Below are 22,270 nucleotides of genomic sequence, written 5' to 3' on the forward strand. Positions count from 1 at the left end.
GTTAACCGTTAACTCAGAGTTAGTTGGATAACCCTGGACCGCGCAAATTGCCTTTAAGAATGTATTAAAGATGTTTGCCAAAATAAGATCATGCTGAGATTTTTTTCATCATAGTTTAAGCTATGCCCTATTGTCTCATTAGTCATTACGGATAACAGCCGATGGAAAGAAGTTAAAATTTTAAATTTAGCAAGAAAAAGGATAACATTTCAACAGTCCATTTAATAGGACTTCGTTCAATTTCGGCTTTGTATTTTTTTGTAATAAGGTATGGAAATTTTACAAAGGATTTTTTTTTATGTCAACAAACGTAACTCTTAATTTATGTAAACCTTTGGGACGTAATTAAAACATTATTTTAGGACGTTTACTGTGTAAAAATTTATATGTGGTCGAATATTTTGTTCCGAAAAACAAACATATTCCTTTAAAAATCGCTAGAGGTGACAATCCACCTTTTCATAATGCAAACATATTAACAATGAATTCCCCCCTTAAGCCCCTTCTACGTCCTTCAAGCTCTCCGATTGGCCGCCAGCCGCCCCGCCCTCCACCAATCACAGCGTGTTTCTGCAACCCCTTGAAACAGCATTTTTTTATCAGTCTAGAGTTAACTGAAGCTGTAAGCACTCATGTTTTGAGTTGTGTTGAGGACGTTGAGGTGTGTGAAGTGTTGGTTGTAGTGAATTATTGCCAGTTTTTATGCCAACCGTGACGAAGAGTGGTGTGTTAACAGGTAAGTGTCTTTAAGATGAAGCTGGTCATGTTTTTTTAATTACTTCAATTTATACAATAAAGTTATGAATTATCTAATTACGTTATAAGCTAAATGGGAAGGATAAAGGATGACTCTCGCTAGACCGGGCCGGAGCTTCCAGCACTACGTTTACTATGGAAAGCACCACGTGATCACCGATCAGCAGTCATAGAAAATGACATGTCGGTCGCCTCGGTCCGGGCCCGGCCCGGTAATAGCGTGATTCATCCTTAAATTTCGAATCAGTAGATGCAGTTTTTCATTCATTTTATAAGCCTTTTTTGGTAAATTAAAGAAAATAAAAGTTCAAGCCTAGCTGCACCTATAGAGCAAATAAAATGTTCTAGGAAAAACATACCAAAATATGGTACCAACTACCTTCCTACCTGTAATTATGTATCTCGTATCAAGTTTCTTACGTTGCAGATCCGTATTCATAAATGAAGGAAAAATATAATATTTTAAAAATATTTTTTCTACAACTATGTACTTATTAATGCAATAATATTCTTTCCGGTTTAATTAAATTAATTGATGTCCTCATAATGATGACTGTTTACAAGGTTAGGTAGAAACAAAAGAAAGATGGACGCGAATAATTCCTCATTGTTTAAATATAGCGCATCCGCTGATAGTCGCTTCCTGTACACACTGCTTTATTTAGTTGCTGTTATGTTTTTTTATTTGCCATCAATACATAATATATACATATAAGGAGAACCGTATGTAGTATTTTATATTTATGAGAGAAGTAGGTATGTATTAATGCACGTATTCTGTATTTAAATTCACAATTCACAAAACAAGTTATACTGTCTTTCTACGGCAGCAGAATAACATCAAGTAAAAGTATGTATTACCCATTCCTAACTTTATAATTGGTTAGATCAAAAAAACCGCTAAAAGATGGACGAGTGCGTTTGATAATACGAGTCCATCTTTAGAGTTTCCGGCCGAGGCATTACATAGTGCTTTTCACGACTACTGCGAGGAAATAAGAAAACATTTGCATAACTATAAGTACTAGCCCGCGATTTCTCTGGTAGCAAATTACTAGCCACTGCCGGTGCTGTCTCTTGAATTTCGGTAGGCGTCAGCGTAAGAATATCATTTTCTTCACTAGAAGAACTCATTTTTATAGCGAGCGTAGATACGTGTTTCTTGTATTTTTAGTCAAACACAATTTACACTGTCCAATTCAGTAAGTATTTTCAGATCCCGCCTTTTTTACTTTTTTTATCACTTTTAAGAGGCGTTTTTCTGTTATTTGCTTCAAACCCACTCTAAACTTAGAAGCGTTTTTGCTAAAAAAAAAACACAAACAGCTACAAAAGTAAAAAACGCCTTAAGCGTGAACTGAATGGATAATTGTAAAAAAAAATGAACAGAATGGTTTTGACATTTCTTTTTTTTTAAACAAGAAATTGGTCCTATAAATAACCTAATTTTATTTTTGAAGGAAAAAGTTGCGCCAAAAAAGACCTTTTATTGATTTTTATGTTTTAAATTATACTCATTGCTGTAGCGAACCGTCACCAATGACAGATGATGATAACAATGAAACATTCTAGTAGTGGTGGTTCAGGTGCTACAGCTATTGCCTACTTTCCACTTGGTTATCATCTATTGCCACATTTCCGAACAGTGGCGTGAAATTTTTTTTTCAGTACTTGAGACTCAAATAAGAAAATCAGGGTATATATGTACGAGAGTCGTTAACTTTTATTGTATTGTTCACAGAAGTGACCTTGTTCTTTTTGACTTATCACACAGAAAAGTTTTTGACCCTTATTTGTACGCAGCAAACCAGAACGCAATGGCGTCAGACCAGGAATCATGCTCCGACGAGGAGCCAGACAGCGAAATGCTAAGCGACGATTTATGTCTGCCAGATAGCGACGATGACCGACAGAATCTCCCTGTTCAGGTAAACACTATCTTATCGTAATCAAGAGTGGTTACTAAGAGGAGACCCATAGCGACATGTCTGATGATTAATGTTTGCCCCATGGTCTTTGTGATCGAGATAATTCGGCCGTTCAGATAAACATAGTAAAACAACCCATTTTATTATCTTAGATGTTCTGAAAATGTATTCGGAATGGTGCTCCAACAAGGACCAAGAAGGCGAAATGGTAAGCGACGACTTATGTCTGTCTATTCAGGTAAAGAATACACCTTAGCGTAATCAATAGTGGTTTTTATTAGGAACATTGCCTGATAATGTCTGCCGCATAGTGTTGATGACAGGCACAACTTACCCGGTGTGCCGAGTAGTAATGATGTGTGACAGAATTTATATGTTCTTCCTTCAATGCCTATTAAATAACTACCTAGTTTAAGGATTGGTGGGCATCTTTGCAAGAAAGTAAACGGTTATCTGTAAAAGAGGAGCGTTTTTAATCCAGCCAAGTTTAAAGCAATGTCTGACATTTTTTTTATCTCAACTAACTCTTCCAGAGTCTGCACGAAGACCTGCCACCTCTCAACTCCTGCCTACTCCGGCCTCCTCGCAAACTCTTCACCAACTGCCGCGAGCGCTGGCGTCAGCAGAACGTGAGCGGAGCCTTTGCTGAGCTCCGACGGCTCGTACCAACTCATCCGCCGGATAAGAAGCTCTCTAAGAATGAGATACTTCGCATGTCCATAAGGTAACGGATTTAAATCACTTTCATTTTTTTTATTCCTTTCTTTCATCATTACCTGCTCTGCTTCCTTCTTTCATGACAGTTTGTTTTATTATAATTCCTTGAATCGATAAAAAGCGAAAAGGGATACGAAAATAACGAGACAAGACAATTTTTTTCTGAAGGTATCAACAGGAAGTCAAAGTTTGTAGTATGATTATCATTCAACTAGCCAGACTATTGCAACTCTAAAGAAATTAATATATTAAATTTTGCCAATCAGGTACATCGGTCTTCTCTGCGAAGTCCTAGAATGGCAGAAGAACCACGGCCTCACCAACAAGGAGAACACCGCTCTCGCCATCAAATGCGAGTCCCCCCTTAGCCCGCAAGCCCGTCGTCTCCGCCTCAAGCGACCCTATTTCGAAGACGACGGCCCCAGGCCTAAAGTCTTCATAGAAGAAGCTTCCAAATACGGGAACGAAGAGAACGAGGAACGCAGAACCCAACGCACCTTTACCTGCACGAAGACAGAGTATATTTTTGGGAAAGATCATCTCCGCGTGCTGAGGAACCATTATTATTATCCGCCAAGATGGCGGCAGAATGTTCCGTTCAGGAATTTGACGCCGGATAAGAATGGGAATAATTTGCTGATGATTGCGCCTCAGAATGGGAAAGAGGATAAGTTTAAGGAAAAAGATGATGGGAAGGATGGTAAGTAAGAGGTTGCGTAAAGCTTTAAGCCAAAGATTTGGTAAGGTTAAGGAATTTAACTTCAGTACCATTTCGTACCTTGTCGCAGTGACAATAGTATTAGGTCCATAGCGACTTCCATATATAGGCCCCGTGCATGATCTATAGGGGGCAGCATATGAGCAGTCAGATTTTTGGCGCGAGGCGTAAATGTGTCGTTTATGCTTCCGATGTAGCCCACAAGATGGCAGAACCTACTATGCACAAGGAAACGTACCGACAAGAACGGTAGACGGTAGCACTTGCTTGGGCAAGGTACATGTGCACATATGTTTCCGATTCAGGCCACAAGATCGCACGGTCCCTATTGATTGTACGGTACGAAATGGTACCTACTGAAACTAAATTCTTTGATTGTACCGGTAAAATGTTGAAGGTAGATTATGTAACATTACTGTAGAGTAATTTTAAAATTGATGTCTATGTTACATATTGGTTATTTATATTTTGAGTGCATTTTTTTTGTAATTTAGCAAATAGCGAAATGAACTCATATCATAAGTCTCATAACTAATTAAAAAGTGTACTAAGTATGCTGAAATTAGGTATGTAAGTAACTTAATTAGCATGCAACTTTAGCAACTTTTAAAAGTAATTTTCTTTATTCGATACACGGATATTCAATAGATATTATTTGTTTCGTGTATAGGTACCTAGTGTTTATTAGCTGTATCTATTTCTAATTAAGGATGACTCACGCTAGAACGGTCCGGGTCCGGACCGAAACGTCCGACACTTGGTTTTCTTTATAAATACTCAGTGATCACGTGATGCTTTCTATATAAAACGAAGTGTCGATGTCGGACGCCTCGGCAAATTCAGCAGTGGGCACGGGCGTAGCCAGGTTTTAGTATCGGGGGGGGTTCAAGAAAATGAAACGACTAAAAGTACATAAAATAACCCTTACACAAGAAAAATATTAGAGACTAGCTGTGCCCGCGGTTCCGCCCGCGTGGAATTCTGTCTGTGTCAGTAAGCGGCTAATTTCTAATCCTAATTTCTCTCCCTCTCCCCTGGAGGCGGAACTTGAAGTAAAGTTGACAGATGGATATGCTAGAGGACAGTAGACCAGATAAAATATTTTAGGTACCACCAAAATCAATAGTTTTTTTCGCCCTTATTATAATTTTAACGACAGAGTAGGTGTATATCGGACGATACAGTAAGGTATACGCACGCGAGCGAAAGCGAAGCGGCCTGCCTGGCTAGAGCGCCACTCACCGTGGTCTTCTTCAGACTCCTGAGGAAGAGCGCGTGCCGTTTGTAACCTCAATGCGTTGCGAGACTTTCGCGAATGATTCGATTTTTTTCGGGAAGGCATGGAAATGTGTATAAAATGCGAGTCCCAAATCGTTTGACTCCGCAAACGACCAGTGCCGGATTAAGATATTTTGATGCCCTAAGCATTTCTAGACCATGGTGCCCCCTCTCCCTAGGGTCATCAAGATTACATTGAATTTTTTTGGTAAATTGAGTGACGTTCATTGCCGCATTACAGCTGAGAATGGAAATCAGTCATATCATTTTATCACGAAAATTGACAGTGCCGTAGCAGTAACTTTGCAACAGAGTACCTAATGCTGCTGTAGTCGCCATATCTTAGAATGTAATTGAGCGAAAATTTTTCGATATAAAAACGCAAATTGATAGACAGTTGTACATTTTAACTTTTTAGTATGGAAATCAGTCACATAATTTTATCACGAAAATTGACAGTGCTGCAGTAGTAACGTAGCAACAGAGTAATGCTGCTGCAGTCGCCACCCGAAAGTCACCTTTGTCATATCTTAGAAAGTAATTGAAAACGCGAGCGAAGCGAGCGCGAAAATTTTTCGATATAAAAAACGCAATTTGATAGACAGTTTTACATTTTTACTTTTAGTATGGAAATCAGACACATCATTTTATCACGAAAAGTGACAGTGCTGCAGCAGTAACGTAGCAACAGAGTAATGCTGCTGCAGTCGCCACCCGAATGTCGCCTTTGTCATATCTTAGAAAGTAATTGAAAACGCGAGCGAAGCGAGCGCGAAAATTTATCGATATAAAAAACGCAATTTGATAGACAGTTTTACATTTTTACTTTTAGTATGGAAATCAGGCACATCATTTTATCACGAAAATTGACAGTGCTGCAGCAGTAAGTGGGGTTTTATTTTCAATTTCTGTGATCTGTGTTAGGTTAAGATGTGATTATTGTATTTATATGTAGTTACTTAATTTCTAATTAGTTTGCGCTTTAAGTACTGATCTTTATATTTAGGTATAGATATTAAATAAGTATTAATTGTACCTATCCTTTAGATAATTTTACTTTCTCAGCCAAGATGTTCGATGTTAAAACACATACTTGATAGGGTCAACTACCGAATGATTGATACTAAGAAGCAATGGCTAACTATTTTTTGTAGTAAAGTTATTACTGTTGCCTCAATGAAGGTTTAATGTGCCAATGATAGAATAGTTTACCCTATCTATACCATATGTGTTTACATTTGAATTTACTTTTTGTGCAAATTAGTTTAAAATTAACCTAATGTCATGCATAAATAATACATAAATAAACTTACAAATAAATATAAACATTTTTCGTATTTTTTTAAATACCTACCTCGTAATTAATAATCCAATTCACAATATTTCAAGTCTCCGGAGTGAAGTCAGAAATATTATAAATGCCACCAACTGCATTAAAACGAGGTAAAATAAGCTTTGTATCTAAAAATAAATCATATATTAATATACATATACCTAGGTATTCTTAATACCTGGTACATAGAGGCAATATGATGCGGTCTCGTTGGCGACAACTATCGTTAAAATGCCGAAAAATACAATCATTAGGTAAGGTAAGCGTCCTATTGTTCGACATGATAATTCCCAATAGATGACACTCTGCTGTCACCTTTATTGACAATGACATATGTTTCAAGATGACATGTACTGTATCTACGAATATGATGGTCGTTCTTGTATGTATACGTGACAGCGTGATAAAACGGTATCCGTCTCTTTCAATCGCGCACTGTTAAAAGTGACAGATATTTTGTCACAGCCTTCCATAATAGCTCTGCCTCAATATATATCGATGCCAAGTCGATACAGAGTTTACTTAGTACGGATTCTATATATCTACCTTCGAAGAATATGTAGGTAATTAATTACAGATACAAGATAATTCATTTTTAAAATGCACAGCTGTCCCTAGTGTAAATAAGTGCATCCTAAAGTAATCCTATACGATTATTTATAGGCAAAACTATAACTACCTATATACTTAGTCTAGGTATCTGTGATTACCTTTATTTCACTCTCATTTTCACATGACGGATATTCTATTAACCATCACAAATGAATAGCAACTAATTACATAAAGGAAGGATCCCCTAAGCCTTAAGGTCGGTTTTCGCCTGGCTGCAGCAGTATGTTATGGAATTAGGAGGGGGAGGGAGCGTGCGTTCTGCTGATAAGCGGCGTGCGGCGCGTCTTGCAGCGGGGTGGGTAATGGAGCATTTACCCTACTGAAGTTTCGGACATTTTTTAACAATCTGTTGTTTGAAGCTGGAAGATACTTGAATATCTGAGTTTTTAGAAACTTATGAAATAAATAAATAAATATTATAGGACATTTTTACACAAATTGACTAAGCCCCACGGTAAGCTCAAGAAGGCTTGTGTTGTGGGTACTCAGACAACGATATATATAATATATAAATACTTAAATACATAGAAAACAACCATGACTCAGGAACAAATATCTGTCATTTAATTAATGATTGTTAAAAATACCATCAATGTTTTTATATTCCAGAATTCCAAATACTTATTTCGTCCAACCGACCTGTAATTTTAGTAAAAAATTGTAAAAAAATTGGCCATTTCAATTTATAAACAAGAAAAAACAACAACACGGCAGAAATAAATAATTCATTTCATCATTGCTACATATTTGCTTTTGTCGGTTTCGGATTAAGGTAATAGATACCTGTTGTTTTTGATTATTTTTAAGTTTGTTGGGAGCAGCATTCAAATTTGAAAAATCTGATTTTGAATTGACATGAACCCACTCACTTGACTCGTAGAGTACTTCACTTGCACACATAGATATTTGAACGTGAGATTATTAAAATGTCGCCTAATTATACCATATTGACATTTAATCACTCCATATTTAATCAATCTACACAAATTGCACCCGTTCGCCGTCTACCGTGGGCTATCGTTGATCTAACGCCTTGCCACGTGCCATCACGCAACGATATGGCAAATCTGCTGGGCGTAGATAGAATGTATGGTAGATAGGATATTTGCTTCCTAACAACAAAATACTGCCATTCCATCTGTACAAAAACTTCAATTTCGAGGCTGTCTTGTATATTATATGCGCTTTCAAAATTACTATAAGTACTTACATTAGAAAAACTCCTGTAGCATATAAATATTGTAAGTTCTTTTTCGTGCCAAGCAAAAAACTTGCACCTCCTATTATAAACGAATGTCATAACCCCCTAAAATGTTAAAGTTTAACCTTATTAATGTGCCAACGAACAAAACCCAAAAACCAATCTGAAAAAACCAAGAATCTACGACAGCGCTAAGGAGGTTTAAACTCACTACCGTTTGTTGTAGCAAATTAAATTTAATATCTTTACGAGTATTTAACGTAAAAGGTAATTTAGGGCATATTGCAGTGAAAATCGCATTAGGCATGGCCTGTATCGCCGGGGTCAAGGTAAAGTCAGTCCATGAAAAGTCTGCAGCGGATTTGATAACCCACGCAGTGCACGTGTTATTGTAAACGTCAAACTTCTATGAAATTATGACGTATAAATGACACTTGCCCTGCGTGGGCTATCGAATCCGCTGCAGACTTTTCTTGGTCCGACTCTAATCACGAGTTACCAATATATATTATAATAAAAATTAAACATTCTGTGACAATAAACTATCGCGTTTTGTACTCTTAACTTCCTGAGTCCCTGAGGCCTTTATAAAGGATTTAATCCAAATCGAATTTTGAATATTTATTTCATATTTAAAATTAACCTAAAACATTTAATCCTTAAATTCTTAAATTATACATAAAAATAAAAAACCCTAAAAATAATTAAAATAAAACTTAACCTACACTAAGCTTAAAATAACCCCCCCCCCTGCATCGTACCCGGCTCAAAGGTCCCCATAATGCCCGCAGCATTCCCCCGCTGAACTGCTATGGAGACCTGTTGAACCAAGTACGACCCAGAGCGAGGATCACCACCTCTCTCCCGCAAACGCCGGCCTATTTCCCCAAAAAATCGGCGAGCTTCCACTCCCCACTCATTTTGAATTAAAATATAAGAAGGTTCCAAATTCAAAACTGCAATAATGACTAGAGGGACTCAGGAGGAATAGGGATATGAATCATATGAACGACTCTACTTCTACGAACGAATCTAGATATACTTTTCATCTGTGCGCCCCTACCAGTTGCGGTATCAGTATTAGTCCACTCGAGGGTAAAGTGATTGTTATTGCCCTCCAAATGCGGCTCAGCGGGGTGAGAAAACTGTTATTGCACACTTTATCGAGATTTGTATAAAAAGGGGCGTAAATGACAGATTGAGTGAGCTGGAAGCTAGAGTTAGACCAAGAAAAGTCTGCAACGATTTTGATAGCACACGCAATGCAAGTGTTATTTATACGTCACTCATAACTTCATAGAAGTTTGACGTTTAAAATAACACTTCCACTGAGACTGAGTGTGCTATCAAAATGGTTGCAGACTTTTCTTGGTCTAACTCTATTGTGAATGAATTATTTTTTGTACTACGGTAACTGCTTACCATCAGGTAGATCGCGTGCTTGTTCGCCACCAATATGGTACAAATATCATGAAGTAGCTAGTCAGTTTGAGCGCAAACAATCAAATCTTGGATAAAAAAAAAGAGTGAGCCCTCGAGATTTCTCTACAATGGCTTCTTTCTTCGCCGAATAGCACAAACAAAGTTTAAATTGACACGAGATAAACTTTTTTCTCTGTATTACGGGTTTGATTATTTTCGTCTGAAAAATGTTCAGGCCACGTGAAGAAGGTCACGTGCCGCGGCCCACGAAGTCTTAAAAATGCAAAAAAATACACAAAAGTTTAGAACTGGGTAAGAATTTTCTCTTTTCTTCTACTTTTAGTCAATTATACAATCTAACTTTGCATTGGAATGGATTGACAGTAAAACTGTCCGTGGAACAAACATTCTTGAGATTTATCTCAAGTATATATGTTGGTTTGTCCGACTTTAGTCGGACTAAGCTAACTCTGCATTTTGTTGTCAATAGGTAGAGTTAGACCAAGAAAAGTCTGCAGCGATTTTGATAGCCCACGCAATTCAAGTGTTATTTATACGTCATATTTTCATAAAAGTTTGACGTTTAAAAAACCACTTGCACTGCGTGGGCTATCAAAATCTCTGCAGACTTTACTTGGTCTAACTCTAGGCTTTTTATTCCTTTAAAGTAAATACTATAAATAAGTTCATTATATTTAGTTTAAAAAACCATACGAATACAAAAGTATAAAGCTTTATTTACAACTCAGTCTTCAACGTGCTCCTGTCCAATTTCCTAAAGGCACTGATCGCCTTCAACACATCTGCGGCCAGCGTCTCGGGCATCTCGAAAGCGATGAAATGACCTCCATCTTGGAGAACCGTCACACCGACGGTGTTGGGGAACTTCTCTTTGAGGATGGTAGGTGGTTGGTACATGATCTCGTGTCTGGCTTGGAGGATCCAGGTGGGCACGAATGTTGGGATTCTGCGAAGAATGTGGGTTATAAGAAATCGGTATGATCACGACAATTTTTGATAGGGAAGAATAAAAAATGCGTCGTGTCAGGTGACATTCGAACTCATGGTTCTGGAGACTTAAAGCTGGGGTTGGTTGGTTGAAGACAAAACTGTCAGGAAAATGATACATACTTGTTAAGGGTCTGTGTGATTCCGCTCCCAAAGCTCTCAGCATACAGCCTCACTGATGTGGTGATGGAGTTTGTGGACCAGTACACCATCAGGTTATCAATGAGTTGGTCTCGGGTGAAGCGCTCTTCGAGGCCGCCGTCGGCGCGAGATTTCCAGTTGGGGTTGGTCCAGGTGGAGAACTTCTCGAGAATGTAGGCCATGAGGCCGGATGGGGAGTCGGAGAGGGCTACGCCTGCAAACAAAAAGGTGCTTTTGTTAAGAAATATTTTTTCGTCGTCGAATCCTTACAGTATGCAGTAACGCTTGTTAATTACATACATATAGATACACAGGATAACAGCGAGAGACGATTTGTTATGTGACTATCAGACGACATCGACCGTTGCACCGATTAAAAAAATTATCAGACTGATTAAAATATTGCTGTTTGTACAATAAATGTGTATTTTATCGTAAAAACCTCAGTCTTCGCTCCATACAGGTAAATAACTAAAATAAAATTTATGTTCAAGATAATTTCAGGATATTGCTTTGACGTTTACCTAAACAGCAGTAACCTTACTGTAGATTTAATTTTATCAACAAAAATGTCTTCTTGATCTCTAAGTCCATCGATGACTGCGGGGGTATATAAATTCAGAGGTTAACTTTAAAATTATATTGCAGGATGATTGAATAATTTGATCCTGTTTGTAGTAATTCCGTGTCGTCGATGTACTCACCAACAGTATCCGGCTTCGTAGCCTGAATATGCATGTATCCCGTCTCCTCCATTACGTACGAGAGAGTCTTGCCGAGCGGATACAAACGTTCTGCCAGGTGAGGTTCCACCACTAGGGAGGGAAGTACGGACCCCAAGAGCATCTGTACCATAGCGTAGGGGGACTGCACCATGGCAAAGTTCGTATGCCAGCCGAGGACCTCCTGTCAATGAAAATGGGTGTGTAAGTGTAGTCAGTGGCAAACAGTGACTACAGCTGGACTGGATGCTTACAACTCTATTGTTACCTAGAGGGCCCTGTTAAAACTTTTGAAGAATCTTATACCTAATACTGTACTCTCTTAAGAGTAGTTCGACAGATTTCGTTTCACAGTAAAATATCTTTCTGAATTTAAGCAGAAATAAATGTCTAAAGATGTCACAAAATAAGATTATGGTGGAAAAAATCTAATGGTGTAACATTTAAGAAACCCTTGAGACAAGAACTTGGCAACAAAACAAGCAACTAAATCACGGGTAACATATAAAATGGAGCTGGGCGGGACATGTTGCCAGACAGTGTGTGATGGCAGGTGGGCCAAAGGGTTAACGGAATGGTAGCCGCTTTCAGACGAAAGTAGTGCCTGGCGTCCGTTGGCTCGGTGGGTGGACAGCATTCAGATTACTCAGAAGATTGTTGCTTGATGAGATTCGCTATGTTGAGCAGCAGTGGATATGATGATGATGAACTTACATCAGGGAACCTCGTAGCCATGCTGGTACCAATAGCACTACCCCAGTCTCCCCCCTGGGCGTAGAACTTCTTGAAGCCGAGGCGGTGCATCAAGTTCCTGAACACCACTGACACTTCAACGGCCCCAAGTCCTGGGCGGACTGCACCCTGAAAACAATACCACCATTAAAACTTATTTAACATAGGTATCTCGCCAACGTGGATTTAGGAAGGCAGTAACCACTTTCAATGCTACACTATAGTACAAGCTAATTTAACTATGAATTTAAACCGATCTTTACCAACTTATTCGATGTCTTTACGTCTACAAGTCATACACAATAGAGAGAGGATTGGAGATTTCAATGAGAGGTAAGGAGAGTAAGTAAGTAAATATACTTACTTTATTCCACCACATATAAAACAAATTTTGTAGAGAGGTTTTGGAGAGGCGATTTGTGCGCTGTGTATGATAATATAATAAGGCTAATTATAAGTATAATTCTCTAAATAAAGAGCCAGAGCGTACATCGCCAACCTGAGACAAGACTTAAAACTTCACACTTACATCAGAGAACCCGTATCCCGGTAGACTGGGTACGATGGCCTCGATGGCGAAGTCCCGGTCCTTGCTGACAGCCGTCAGGAGAGGCAGCGCCTCGTAGAACTCCCTCACCGACCCTGGCCAGCCGTGCATGAACAGCACGGGGACCACTTCCACTCCTGCTGGGACCTGTAATATATAAAAAAAAAGCTTTACAGAAGCAGATAAGAACACCAAAAGACTCGAGGTTTCAGAGCTAAAGCAAGTCTTCTGTAGTGAATAACTTTTATTTTATTTTATTTTTTTTAAGTCTTAGTCATTATAGCCTTATATATTATTCAATAATCGTCAATACAACAATATATATATATATAAAAAAAAAGAACTAAAACTTAAGACTAGCTTTAGTCAAACAGTCCCCCCCGAGTTGTCCCTGGCGCAAAGGTACCCATCACACTAGCCGCGTTACCGCGTTGAATGGCGATGGACAACCTTTGCACCAGGTACGAACCCGCGCGGGCGTCAGATCCCTTCTCCCTCATTCGACGTCCCACTTCCCTAATAAAGGCAGTAGCCTCCGACCCCCAGCACCCGGTTGTCTCAAACGCAAGGGGCACAAAATAATAATTTCCGGCCAGGTTCGCATATTTCTCCAGCTTCTTGGCCGCGGCAAAATAACTTTTATTGGGGCCTATCTCACAATAAACTGATAAAAATGTTCTGTGTTGAGAGTATAAAATGATTGGGATTAGAAGAAGAGAACTAGACGTCTGCAGGATACGATAAGTATATTATATCAGGAGCATCATGGAAGAATTTTTTCAGGAAATAATAGGACACAAGTAAGCAAAGAGGAGCATACATATATTAAGTAAAAGTATCTTTAAAGACTTCTGGCAGTTGCTTCTTAGACTTAATTACATGGTGGTGAATATAAAATATAATCGATTACCTCAGGCTTAACCCTGATGTAATGGATATCCAGCCCCTGGATATTAGTCTTGAAGTGAGGAAACTTGTTGAAGAACCTCTCCCTCTCCTGGAAGTTGTACCTCTCAGCCCAGTACGAGACCCAGCTGTCCAGCTGCTTGCTGTTGAAGCCGTATTGGAAGCCGACGTTCTCCAGCGGAGGGGTCCACTTGCGATGGTTCTTGAGGCGCTCTCTGAGGTCTTTAATCATCTGAAAATATTTTAAGTATGATATGTACATCGTATCAGCCGAAAGACTCCACAGCGACGTATTGTGTGCTATCCTTATTAATACTTTATCTTATCTACTCTGTTCCTTCTTCCTGCAATACTTGACTAGATCATCGACCAATCTTGTGGAGGTCTTCTCTTGCTGCGGCCTCACGGCCTCAGGTTCACGGCCGCTCAAAAACCGTTCTACCCCAGTAGCCATTGGCTTTGCGATCGATATGCCTCGCCCACTGCCACTTCTTTAGTCAACCATCTTGGTTCTCTTACAAATCTCCTTATTACTAATTCGATTTGGTAAATCCCGCTTCATGGTTATTATCAAAACCAAATGTTTTAAAACCTATTTAAATTCATCATCATTCGCTAGCCCTTATCTCATTCATTTGAGGTCGGCGCAGGATGTCTTTAAATTAAATTTCCTTTACCACAAACTTGAGTAGTCTTACCGATTCACTGAAAGTGACCTTAAACGGCCTGATGCTTGTGTCCTGCTTGCCCTTCAGCTCGTTTGGTCCCCACCAGGCGTTGAGGTCCACCTCAGGAACGGGTGGAGGTTTCTTCAGGAACATGTAGTATATCCCCACCGCCGCCAGGGCGTATAAGGGAACCAGGAAGAGAACGCGAGCCATCTGAACCAAAAAATATAAGTTGGGTTTTTGGTTTAGTTGTAAGTAGATAAGATTTTAAAATTGTGGACTTTTTTGAAAAAGTAGAACAGAGAAAAAGATGTCTGCCTATCGATGAATTAGAACTTTGAGAATCTGACCACGATTTGATAATAATTTTAGTGTACATTTTACGATAAATTATTTTAGGTGAATTTAAAATCTAGATCAGATTGTAAATATTCTACCGCTTGGAGTCTTTTAAATTTTATCACCATATATGTGTATTAGTGTATGTTTAATACGAGTATAATTAAATAGAAAACGAGATTATATGAGTCCAAATTATTATTGTTTCTTAATTTTTGTTTCGCGAGCTTCTTACTATTAATTAATATCTGAGAGTGAGATAGCATACGCCGGTAAGGTGATAAGTGGTAATTTGAACTTAGCGACAAGTTGTTTGCTGTAAAACTTACAGCATAATCTATCCCTATCATCAAAAATGCATTCTATTTATACTGAAAAAATATACAGGATGATTCATGAGACGTGAGCAGGACTAATCCTGCACACTCAGTAACTGATAATTGATCGATCACCGTCGTATTTAGGAGAAACAACAACACTTTTTCCTATTTTTTACTTTTTGGTGAGGGCAAATTTAATTCTCAACAATCATGGTCACCCTACAGGACCTAATTAATAAACATAAAACCTCTTTAACCGTAATGGCATTTTGATTACGAAGAAAATAAACTGTCAAACTTGAGTGAGATACGAGTTTTCAAAAGTAACCAGACCGTGATGACAGTAATGACATTCAATTTGACACAGAATATCAGTAGTTTAGTATTCTAATTTTAGGGTGACCATGCATGTCGTAAACTTTTTTTTTTCAACACGACTAGAAAATTAACGTTAACCTCACTAATACTGATACGAAACAGTTGCTTATAATTAACGATATGCGCAGTGTTAGTCCTGCTCACGTCTCCTGAATCACCCTGTACAGTCGAGTTGATAACCTTCTCCTATCTTCTTCTTCTTCCTCGCGTTATCCCGGCATTTTGCCACGGCTCATGGGAGCCTGGGGTCAGCTTGACAACTAATCCCATGATTTGACGTAGGCACTAGCTTTTACGAAAGCGACTGCCATCTGACCTTCCAACCCAGAGGGGAAACTAGGCCTTATTGGGATTAGTCCGGTTTCCTCACGATGTTTTCCTTCATAACCTTCTCCTATCGATTAAAATAAATAAATAATATCACAAATTGACTAAGCCCCACAGTAAGCTCAAGCTCAAGAAGGCTTGTGTTGGGTTGTGTTAAAATAATCCTATTTCACAAAAATTGCATGATTTTCATATTTTGAATTAAAAGGTTTGTTATCTTGCTCTTAATATCAAATTTATACATATAATGATAAAGTGATAACGTTTACGATAAAAACGGCACAGTTGAACCATTCTAGTAAGAGCAATTAAATTACTGGTTTAGGCACAGTCAAATAATTTAATTTCCGACCCATTTCGTACTTCGTCACAGTGACAAAGTACGAAATGGGTAGGAATTTAAATTCTTTGACTGTACTCGACACCTTATCAAACAAACATAAACAGCTCTTCACGGTTCAATTTAAATTCTACGAGTAAATACAATTTTATCCTAAACATTATGTTTTGCCATAATGCCATTTACGAGACTAAAGTCCGAAGTATACATTCAAATTCATGAAATACAGATAGGTAATAACATAATTTACCTCGAATCAGACGCGCGCGCACCTCTAACGATGGACAAGAACTGACTTGCTTGTTGTTATTAGGTTATTACTCATATCATTTGCCTGCGTCCGAGTCACTTAAAAAAATCTTATCTTATACATTATGTACTTTGAAATTGGATCTTAGTTGCGAAGTTATAACGGCTATATTTAAAACGCTACGTAATATGGCATACAACTTTGGGGCAATGACATGGCACATTATCGTAACCTTGACAGTTAATATCGGCTATATCTAGTGATTTAAAGGTGTTTAAGCATGGCAACCGGTGGCTTTCAGACATTTAGTTGTCAAAAAACATACATTTGCGGTGCTTGAGTATTAATTGGCCTCTGTTAGTCTTAAAGGCATACTTACATTATTTTAGCAAATGTTATGCTAAAGTTATCACCTAGCAATTTGGGATCTACCTATTTATAATGTGGTTTTATCTACATTATTGCGACATTATTAAAAATAATATAGTAAAGTGGCAAATCATCATGACAATCATGATGGTGCAGAAACATCGTTCTTCGTTATTTTTAAATATTTGGTACGTAAGGTCACATAACATAAGTGGGTTGAAGAACTCTAGTTATGCAATTCAAGTGGTTAATAAGTATGTATATGTATATTATACAGTATGTATTTATATTATATTATACACTGAGTGCCTAATAAATTTGTTGGGTTATTACCGGGTTGATGATGAAAACTAATACTTGTACCAATATTTTAACTTTATTCATTTGTTATAAACATAATAAAACCAATTTACAATAAAATACTCAAGACGTCTTCACTCTAACTTGTCCGTACTCGAACTGGCCACTTGTCACTGCTGTACCCACTTTTTATAACAATTCAACATGGCGGGAACCAGTGACAAGTATGAGTCAATTGATACTCTTTTATAAATTATTCATAAACAAAATTAAGAATGATCAAAATATAAGCTATTAATAAATAATGATCCTTACAGCTCGGCCATCCTGTTCGAGGCGAGACCCTTCGCCAAACCTTAATATAAAATAGTTAAAATTATAAAAATAAAGACAAATTTATGAAAATAATTAATCAAAATGTACTTATACATTAAAACAAACCAAGATTCACTGATCCAATATTACTATGTGAATGATATTTATGCACATAATATGCTTATTCAATAATAATAAGTAAGTAACAAGAGAAAATAAAATTACAAACACGTAATACTCATGTGCACTCATGATTGCACGATATATACTATTAATAAGATTATAATTATAATGTGTATTATTGCTAATTATTAGGCATTAATAAAATGATAATTAATGATAATTAGGAAATAGGTGGCCGATACCAGAACATAATATTATTAATCGTTCAAATTATGGTTTTCGAAGAATTTTCACAAGTCTGTTATCAAGGTTATAGAAACTATATGTCATCATAGAAACGAATAAATTTAATTAGTTCGGCCTGCAGAAATATAACAAAATATTAAACAATAGAAAATTCATACGATAAGCGTAATAGACGGTACACTATGTTTCTTTATGTAATAGTAAGATTACGCAATCTAGCATTATTAAGTTTTCTTTAACACTTGTTAAATTTCAATAATTATGATCAAGAAATATAATATAATATACGTACACAACACCATTCACTTTCGCACGTAAATATTCAAACCGCTATACATGGATCACTTCCCCAACAGAAGATAGTTGCGTCACCGCGGGTTGCGCCGTCTGCCTAACCGACGCCACGTTCTCATTAACTGCAATGGTGCCACCGACCACGCAAGCTCTGCCCACTGCGATAGTGCCGTCGACACATCTGAAGCTGTCCTCGATGAAGATGCCGCCAACCACGCTGATGCTGCGCAACACGGGGCACCGGATCTCGTGACACTACTAGCCGCAGCTTCGCGTGCCATGATGCCAGCATTCGAAGACTCTGCCGTGTAGTTAACGATCGTACTTCTGCGTAGAAGCATCTTAGTTCTGCTAAGAAACAGGAATGACATCACCCTGGCCATCTCACCTAGGCACTCCTGGGTCGGAAGTGATTCCACACCCCGACCCTCTCACCTGGGCACTCCTGGGTGGTAATGGAATACCAAACCCTGGCCCTTTCACCTGGACGCTCCTGGGTCGTTCTGAAACTTTCAAGACTTTCTTTAGATATATGAAATTAAAACTTTCTTTTTTAAATTATTATTGAATACTCGTGGTTTTATTTCATTGATTTATTTAATCATTAATCTTTATATTTTAATCGTTATATCGATTTAAGCATGTTATGAATTTATTGTTTCACGTTTCAATTATTTTAGTACATAAACGACATGGCTACCAAATTGTACCTAATTTGTATTAATTATTATAATATTTGTAAATAAAATAGTCCACAATTCACTATATCATGTATTGCGCAATAAGGTTTAATAATGAAAATAGGACATAAGTGTCACATCTCTATAAAGAATGCATGGTTCTGATTTTATATCTTCGGGCCCAGCCCGTAGTAGACATGAATGCAATCATAAAAGTGACAGATTATGTTTTTTTTGTTTGGTCTACTGATTATCTGATGATATAATATGTTGATTTAAATTAACACAAACTTTTGATATTACTTCGAACGTTACCTGTTGCCAACGATTTTTTTTATTAAGATATCTTATTGTAGAGGTAGTTCTATTAACCTGTTATTATCAACAGTCAAAGTTTTATATTTTAATATGAATGCGACCGACTAATCCTCATTCGAACCGCTTACACGCCTTAGGTCATAAATATAGCCATTAAAGATCCATCAAGTAGGTATAAGAACATAAACTAAGTAACCGTTAGGTTTTATAAATTTGAATGAACGAATGAATAATTTTATTACAGAAGTTCATAACTTCATTACAAGAACAAATTCCTCATCACATAAAATGGATTTAAACATCAGACATAAACTAGTTAATTCATTATTCCACATGAATGATGAACATCTACATTGCGATTTATTTTTAAAAGTATTTGGTCATTATAACAATACTCTTAGCGAATCTAGATCGAATAATATTCATGTTACAAAGTGACTAAGAAATACTATGTTTTTTTTTTCAACAGGTTTTATCTGAACCAACAAGTTTATTATTGTAGTTGAGTTTGAATACCAAATATTTAATTTCCAGCTATAGGCGTGTTTTTTTTTTTTTCAGAAACTAAAGTCTAATAGGTATTACGGTGCATTTGTTATCATAATTCCTTATTCGGACATATCTAAAGAATTAATGATAATACCAATTAAATCAGATTCGACAATTAATGCATGTAATTATGTATGTATGCTTGGAGTATGTTTATTATTAAAATTATTCTGGTTTTACGAAAATAAGACTTATTAATAAATTAATTCGTTAGTCATAAGGAAAATATTATTACTGTTATAATTCACGTATAAAACCCCGGACACAATAAAGTGTGGCTATATAGAATACAGTTTATCTTGCATATTATTTATAATACTATTTTACTAGATCGAGATATTCTTACATAATTAATGTGAGACAAATTAAGAACCGTTTTCTGAAGCCTCATTAAATAAAAACTATATATTTAATTTTTGTAACTTTATAACTTGTATTGAAATTGACATTCAAATAAATGGGACTTTCTTATGAATGATCGATTATCGAACACGGTATTAGAATACATATAAAAATATGTAAATTCACATATGCATAATAATCATGTTTAATTGTCAAGTAATATTGAACAGTTTGACAGTATATTAAAAGCGAAGCATCTTATCAATTATTATTTGATATATAAAAGTTCATAATGATGTTGTACTATGGTGGTTTAAATAATGGAAGAAATGAGTTCCCGTGTAAATTTAAAAGCTTTACTTATGAGTTAAACATAACAACATTTACTTCTTTTGCAGAGAATTTACCGTATATTCCTCAGTAATAACCATTGGTTTTATATATATTTTACATTATGAATGTCTAATCTCTATGGCTCACGCGCCCAGCCAAGTTCAAGTTGAACATTAAGAAAACGGGTATCATTAATCTACGCGTATATCGATTTCCATTACATGTCATTTTATATTTACGAACGAGCGATAATCGTTGTTTCCTTTATTAATCAAGTGTCGTTATCTAATTCCTTCGTCTCTTTTTTTTTGTGAATATAAAAGTATTATTACAATCTTAGGATTTTAGCAACTCGTGTATAACACACATAATATGATAATTCATACCGTTTTAATCTAAACTGCACTCAGATGAGAACTCAACATATTAATAAGAGACGTGTAGAAATTTTATTAATTTTTCTTTGCTTATTATTACTGTTTATTATGTTTTTATGATTAAATTATACTGATATATGGTTGACTAATTATTTTAAATTGTTGTAAATATATTTATGAAAGTTGGAATAAAAGTCTAGCGCATTCATCCACGCGCGTCAAGTCTCACGCGTTCATCCACGTGCGTTTAAGTCTCGCACGTTCATCCACGCGCATTAAAGTCTCACACGTCCATCCACGTGCGTTGTATATTGTGTATACCTACACAAACACATCGATTCCACAAGATTAACATGGCGCTTCTTATCTACTGATACTAGTGTCTGCACATATGTCATCGACTCTTTATATGAAAACCACTCAACGTATAGCTCTGACTCTACATATGGCTCTACATATGGCTCTACATATGGCTCTACATATGGCTCTACATATGGCTCTACATATGGCTCTACATATGGCTCTACATATGGCTCTACATATGGCTCTACATATGGCTCTACATATGGCTCTACATATGGCTCTACATATGGCTCTACATATGGCTCTACATATGGCTCTACATATGACTCTACATATGACTCTACATATGGCTCTACATATGGCTCTACATATGACTCTACATATGACTCTACATATGACTCTACATATGACTCTACATATGACTCTACATATGACTCTACATATGACTCTACATATGACTCTACATATGACTCTACATATGACTCTACATATGACTCTACATATGACTCTACATATGACTCTACATATGACTCTACATATGACTCTACATATGACTCTACATATGACTCTACATATGACTCTACATATGACTCTACATATGACTCTACATATGACTCTACATATGACTCTACATATGACTCTACATATGACTCTACATATGACTCTACATATGACTCTACATATGACTCTACATATGACTCTACATATGACTCTACATATGACTCTACATATGACTCTACATTAGGGTGATTCAAAAAATAAAATTTATGATATTGTATTTTCCACAAGGCTCTTTTTGTTCCATATCACCTCTTATATCCCTATGCAAAATTTAAACGAAATCGAATAATATTTAGGGGTCGCTATGAAATGACACTTTTTCGAGTACAAAGAAAAGCAGTATTTTTTTTGTATATGGTACTTTTATTGCATATTTTTAACTTATGTTATTAACATTTAAGTAAAATTAGTAGAATATAACAAAGTTGCATTATAATCATATTATCTTTAAATCAATAATTCAATACCCTACTTTTCCTTTTCTCCCGAGCTCATTTTCAATACGTTAGATTTCGAC

The 22,270-nt window shown here is 36.8% G+C and overlaps 2 protein-coding genes across 2 annotated transcripts; one reads left to right on the top strand and one right to left on the bottom strand.

The window, feature by feature from the left end:
* Positions 1–633: 633 nt before the first annotated feature.
* On the top strand, positions 634–4,133 carry LOC134798910 (uncharacterized). Its single transcript, XM_063771337.1, has 4 exons — positions 634–736; positions 2,560–2,684; positions 3,218–3,408; positions 3,668–4,133. Exons 1-4 carry the CDS (start codon positions 703–705, stop codon positions 4,107–4,109), a joined length of 792 nt encoding a protein of 263 aa, XP_063627407.1. The 5' UTR covers positions 634–702; the 3' UTR covers positions 4,110–4,133.
* Positions 4,134–10,682: 6,549 nt separating this feature from the next.
* LOC134801523 (juvenile hormone epoxide hydrolase-like) lies at positions 10,683–16,705 on the bottom strand. Its single transcript, XM_063774138.1, has 8 exons — positions 16,644–16,705; positions 14,720–14,902; positions 14,026–14,253; positions 13,098–13,262; positions 12,551–12,697; positions 11,819–12,020; positions 11,097–11,328; positions 10,683–10,932 (listed from the first exon to the last, which is right to left on the bottom strand). The coding sequence occupies exons 2-8, from the start codon at positions 14,900–14,902 to the stop codon at positions 10,704–10,706; spliced, it is 1,386 nt and encodes a 461-aa protein (XP_063630208.1). The 5' UTR covers positions 16,644–16,705; the 3' UTR covers positions 10,683–10,703.
* Between the last annotated feature and the right edge of the window lie 5,565 nt (positions 16,706–22,270).

The sequence above is a fragment of the Cydia splendana genome, chromosome 2 (assembly GCF_910591565.1).
Source record: "Cydia splendana chromosome 2, ilCydSple1.2, whole genome shotgun sequence".
Classification (NCBI taxonomy): Eukaryota; Metazoa; Arthropoda; class Insecta; order Lepidoptera; family Tortricidae; genus Cydia; species Cydia splendana.

Excerpts from the sequence above, each read along its gene's own strand:
- LOC134798910 (XM_063771337.1), top strand. The coding sequence starts at position 703 with ATGCCAACCGTGACGAAGAGTGGTGTGTTAACAG. Across the intron at positions 737-2,559 it reads GAAGAGTGGTGTGTTAACAG|CAAACCAGAACGCAATGGCG; the intron begins GTAAGTGTCTTT and ends ATTTGTACGCAG. Across the intron at positions 3,409-3,667 it reads ATACTTCGCATGTCCATAAG|GTACATCGGTCTTCTCTGCG; the intron begins GTAACGGATTTA and ends TTTGCCAATCAG.
- LOC134801523 (XM_063774138.1), bottom strand. The coding sequence starts at position 14,902 with ATGGCTCGCGTTCTCTTCCTGGTTCCCTTATACGCCCTGGCGGCGGTG. Across the intron at positions 13,263-14,025 it reads ACATCAGGGTTAAGCCTGAG|GTCCCAGCAGGAGTGGAAGT; the intron begins GTAATCGATTAT and ends TATATATTACAG. Across the intron at positions 10,933-11,096 it reads ATCACACAGACCCTTAACAA|AATCCCAACATTCGTGCCCA; the intron begins GTATGTATCATT and ends CATTCTTCGCAG.